Genomic DNA, 5635 nt, shown 5'->3' with positions numbered 1-5635 from the left:
AATTAGACTGGTTTGGATTTCTCCCTGACCAAGATGGCTGCCATTTTGGCACCACTATGGAACTTTGAGGGTTTATGGCATAGCCCCTCTAGTAATTTAATAGGATCTCTATGGTGCCAACTAGTTAACTACCTAGCTGACGTTAGCTCATCTCATGCATTGTAAATTAACTCCAAAATATCTTGAGAAGGACACTGTGCTTGAGTTAATCCACCATTGCTGGCTTTGCTACGAGTACAAAATGTTGTTCTTTCCCTGTTGCGTTCAGCTCAAAGAAAGGTTATGTTAGCTAGTTGCAAGCTAATGTTAGCTTAGCTAGCTAGCTACTTTACTACTTCCATGTTTCCTTTAGGTCCTCTCCTGCCTGTACATTACTGCCACCGTCTGAGCTGGAGGGAAAGACAACAGGAGTCATAACCAGAGAAAAGCAGTTTCTCTCCAAATGCTCATTTATTAGTCATGACATGGTTATTATCAGTGAGAAACATTTCACAAGTGGGCTACAAGTCACTGTGGATTTATTGGCACCATCACAGCATCGAGGAAGTTAAATAATAATGAAAATAAACATTTACCAAAAAAAAGGACAAAAAAAATGCTTCCTTTTTGGTGATCAAAATATGTTGCTTGATGAGATGAGTGAGAGTTAGCATGATTATCTTACACTGATCAGAGATGGCGACAACACACACAGACACAGCTTCAGCAAGAACAAGAACTCTACCTACTAAAAGACAAAGTCGTGGTTAATTGTCCCAGTACTGCCAGTCCTGCATCTCCATATCACTCTCCACCTTAGGTACTTTCTTGGACATCTGAGCCCTGGCTAAGTGCTTTGGCCTGTCCATGGTGGCTGACTGCTTAGGTCTGCCTAACTGGCGGGTCGGTCCGATGGGCTTGGCGTCATGGGTCCGCTGGTGCTGATGGAGCCCTTGCTTACGGACGAAGCTCTTCCCGCATTCGGTGCACTCGTGGGGTTTCTCTCCTGTGTGTGTTCTGAGGTGGACTTTGAGGTCAAATTCTCTGGGGTAAGTCTTGCCACACACAGGGCAGATGAGACGCTTTTCTCCTGAATGAGATCTCATGTGGTTGTGTAATTCTGGGACGTCTGAGTATTCCTCGCCACATACTAGGCAGCTGTGAGATTTGATGGCTGTGTGGTTCTCCTGGTGTTGTTCAGGTTCTCCCGATGTAGAGGGACTCTCCTCACCAGCGGACCAGGAACTGGGATAATCTCCTGTGGGAAAGAAACAATGTGAGAGAACATCAAGTCAATTTAGTTGAATGCCAATCTGTTGTGTGATTAGTAGCAAATTTGAGCAATTTCAGGCACCCTATTTCCTATTTGTTTTAATGCCATTTAAAGCCCTATTGCCTATTCGTTTTACTGCCATTTAAAGCCCTATTTCCTGTTTGTTTTAATGCCATTTAGTTTTTTTCCTTTGTAGTCCACACACTATTTGTAGCTTGCAAACCAGGGTCCTAACACTTCCATTCATGTTTTACATGCAACATGCTAAATGTTAAGCTGTTAGGAGTGTAGGCGGTCGTCATCAATTATGATTAATCAATAATAATTATTAATCAATGATAATATAAAGGGTTCTCACCTGTGTGCACTTTCTGATGCGTTTTTAAATTTCCTTTCTGCGTGAAACTCATCCCACACACAGAGCACTGGTAAGGCCTCTCTCCTGTGTGTGTTCTCATGTGTCTCTCCAGGTAATATGTTTGAGGGAACTCCTTCCCACAGTCTGGGCATCTGTGAGTCGCCTTAGCTCTCCTCTGTCGGCGTTCAAGTTCTCTTGATGCAGAGGGACTCTTCTCCCCTTCAGAACAGTGAAGCCGCTGATGAATCTTCAGATAGCCTTTCTGAGTGAAGCTCTTTCCACAGACTGAGCAAGGATGCTTCTCTCCAGCGTGCGACTTCTCGTGTGTTGTCAGATTTCCTTTTTGAGTAAAACTCTTCTCGCACAGAGAGCAAGAGTAAGGCTTCTCTCCTGTGTGGGATCGCTGGTGGACTTTCAGTAACGCTTTATGAGTGAAGGTCTTCTTACACACACAGCAGGAGTATGGCTTGTCTCCAGTGTCTGTCTTCAAGTGAACCTCCAGAACCTTCTTTGAGGAGAACTCTTGTCCACAGCAGCAGCCAATCTTGTCATCGGGGTCTGTTTTAATCTGTTCAGAATGTTTCTTCTGGTGGTGGTATCTCAAACTACATTGATGAGTGAAGCCCTTCCCACACTCAGAGCAGGTATAAGGCTTCTCTCCTGTGTGTGTTCGCTGGTGTGTTTTCAAAGCTTGTCTAATAGTGAATGTTTTCTCACACACAAGGCAAGTGTAAGGCTTCTCTCCTGTGTGGGTTCTCATGTGTATTTGTAGTGCAGATGTTTGGCAGTGTCTCCCACAATCTGGGCATGGGTGGGTCTTTTTCTGCCTTGTTCTGCGTATCATCTGGTGTTGTTCAGGTTCTCCTGGTGTAGAGGGCTTCTCCTCGCCTGCAGAGTGATGGCTGGGACTCTCTCCTGTGGGGACGAGACAGGACAGATATAGTCAGTGGGGTCTAAGTTTATTGTACATACTTACCGGGTTTCCCCATTATTTTACACCACCTCCCGTGCTGCTCCCATTCTCAGATTTATGGCAACACACAAGACTGAGCCCCAAATCATGCCACCCTATTCCTTATAAAGTGCACCACTTTTGATTAGAGCCCCATGGGCCCTGGTCAAAAGTAGTGCACTATATTTTTTTCTTAATTTTTTAAAACCTTTATTTAACTAGGCAAGTCTGTTAAGAACAAATTATTATTTACAATGATGGCCTACACCGGCCAAACCGGACGACGCTGGGCCAATTGTGCGCCACTCTATGGGACTCCCAATCACGGCCGGTTGTGATACAGCCTGGAATCGAACCAGGGGGTCTGTATTGACGCCTCAAGCACTGAGATGCAGTGCCTTAGACCGCTGTGCCACTCGGGAGCCATAGGGAATAGGGAATAGGGTGCCATTTGGGAATCATCCCAAGTTAGCCTGGCTCCAGCTACCCACCTGTATTATCTAGTTCCCAGTCTTCTTCCTCTTTGACTATGATATTAAATGTTGGTGTTTCACTGTTGACGTCCAGACTCACAGTAACTCTCTCCTGACCCTGTGGTGTGTCTTTCTGATCACCATGGTTACTGTCCTCCTGGTGACCATGGTTACTGTCCTCCTGGGCACCATGGTGGTTACTGTCCTCCTGGCCATCATGGTTCCTGTCAGGACCCGGGAACACCGTGAGTTGGGGTTCAGTGGAGCAGGATGGAGACAGGCTGGACAGGTCTTCAGAGTCCTATGATGAAGAGTGATAGCACAGTTTTAACAACAAACTAGCTACATTAGGAAAGATAGCCTCAGCAATATGACACCATCCGTAACATCAAGGCAATGTTTCTGCTTGTTATAGAAAATACAATTTCTCAGTAAAGAAACCGTACCTACTAAGTATACCTGGTTTAACAACTATCAATCAATGCAAACCAAATTACACCAGCTAATTTTCATTGGATTTTCATTCACCTAGCTAGCTAGTGCTGGTCAGTTAGCTAATGTTAGCTAACGTTAGCGACCTACTAGAAAACAAATCACGTCAGCAAGCAACAACAACATAGCTAGCTAGTAATGATGTTGCTTGCATTCATTGTACTCTACAAAATAATGAGCAACTTGATTTGCTAGCTAGCCACAACATTTGGTATAGCAACAAACGAGCAGTTTGCAGAGCAATAAAGAGATGTGGCTAGCACACGTTCTGAGTCTTACCACGTCCATTGTGAATCAATCCCTGAGCTAGCTAGCTAACTGTTAGCTAGAAAGCTAGTTAAGTTTGAATTTAGAATGATGACTGCCAATGTTGTTGGTTGTACCCTTGCGTCTCGTTGGATGTAGCCGGCTGGGAAATACCAACAACTGAGAATATTTAATCAAAAAGTACTGTATTGTTTTTTATAAATATCTCTGCTAACGTTACAATGTTTTGAAGTTAAATATAATGGTAAATAAACTGTCAAACTCTCTTTGGCTTCTTACTTCCGGTTTAGGTTATCTTTTGAGTGTGCAATAGCGCCAACATGCGGTCTGGAAGTTAAAGGCAATAGATTACAGGTCTCTTGCAGTGGTGTAACGTACTTAAGTAAAAATACTTTAAAGTACTACATAAGTAGTTGTTGGGGGTATCTGTACTTTACTATTGATATTTTTGACTACTTTTACTTTTAGTCCGCTACATTCCTAAAGAAAATAACGTACTTTTTACTCCATACATTTTCCCTGACACCCAAAAGTACTCATTCCATTTCGAATGCTTAGCAGGACAGGAAAATGGTTCAAATCACCCACGTATCAAGAGCATATCCCTGGTCATCCCTACTGCCTCTGATCTGGGGGACTCACTAAACACAAATGCTTCTTTTGTAAATTATGTTTGAGTGTTGGAGTGTGCCTCTGACTATCCATACATTTAAAAAACAATGCCTTCTGGTTTGGAATGTGAAATGATTTATACTTTCACTTTTGATACTTGAGTATATTTTAGAGATTACATTTACTTTTGATACTTAAGTATATTTAAAACCAAATACTTTTAGACTTTTACTCAAGTAGTATTTTACTGGGTGACTTTCACTTTTACTTGAGCCATTTTCTATTAAGGTATCTTTACTTTTACTCAAGTATGACAATTGGGTACTTTTTCCACCACTGGTCTCTTGCAACCTACAGGTAACTGCCAAAATAAACGAAACTCTTGAGTAAATGAGGGAAACAAATTATGTTACGTGTAGGATGCATTTTTCCTGGCATGGTTTTGGGAAACTCTGCCTTAGAGCACCTGTCAAACTCATTCCGCCGAGGGCCAAGTGTCTGCGGGTTTTCGCTCCACCCGTGTACTTGATTGACGAATTATGGTCACTAATTAGTAAGGAACTCCCCTCACCTGGTTGTCTAGGTCTTAATTGAAAGGAAAAAACAAAAACCTGCAAACATTCGTCCCTCAGCGGAATTAGTTTGGCACCCCTGACTTAGAGGGCAATGTAAACATCAATAAATACAGCCATTCTGAGTGATCACCTTAAACCAGGGCTTTCCAACCCTGTTCCTGGAGAGCTACGGTCATGTAGGTTTTTGCTCCAACCTTAATATAGCGCACCTGATTCTAATAATGAGCTGGTTGATAAGCTGAATCAGGTTGTTACAACTGGGGTTGGAGCGAAAACCTACAGGAAGGTTGCTCTCCAGGAACAGGGTTGGAGGGCCCTGCCTGAAACCTATGGTGAATAATTGATATGCTGATGGCAGTGACCTCTTCGAGAATGACAATTCCCCCATCCACAAGGCACGAGTGGTCACTGAATGGTTTGATGAGCATGAAAACGATGTAAACCATATGCCATGGCCGTCTCAGTCATCAGATCTCAACCCAATTGAACACTAATGGGAGATTCTGGAGCGGCGCCAGAGCTAACGTTTTCCACCACCATCAACAAAACAACAAATGATGGAATGTATCATGGAAGAATGGTGTCGCATCCCTCCAATAGAGTTCCAGACACTTATAGAATCTATGCCAAGGCTCATTGAAGCTGTTTTAAAAC

The 5635-nt window shown here is 43.2% G+C and overlaps 1 protein-coding gene across 1 annotated transcript; it reads right to left on the bottom strand.

The window, feature by feature from the left end:
* Window positions 1-417: 417 nt before the first annotated feature.
* On the bottom strand, window positions 418-4232 carry LOC121581144 (oocyte zinc finger protein XlCOF6). The gene is made up of 4 exons (XM_041896553.2): window positions 3807-4232; window positions 3054-3336; window positions 1611-2525; window positions 418-1237 (listed from the first exon to the last, which is right to left on the bottom strand). The coding sequence occupies exons 1-4, from the start codon at window positions 3813-3815 to the stop codon at window positions 747-749; spliced, it is 1698 nt and encodes a 565-aa protein (XP_041752487.1). The 5' UTR covers window positions 3816-4232; the 3' UTR covers window positions 418-746.
* Window positions 4233-5635: the final 1403 nt, after the last annotated feature.

Source organism: Coregonus clupeaformis, chromosome 1 (assembly GCF_020615455.1).
Source record: "Coregonus clupeaformis isolate EN_2021a chromosome 1, ASM2061545v1, whole genome shotgun sequence".
Lineage (NCBI taxonomy): Eukaryota > Metazoa > Chordata > Actinopteri > Salmoniformes > Salmonidae > Coregonus > Coregonus clupeaformis.
Note: the sequence above shows the minus strand (reverse complement) of the source record. Positions and strands in the feature narration are given on the sequence as shown.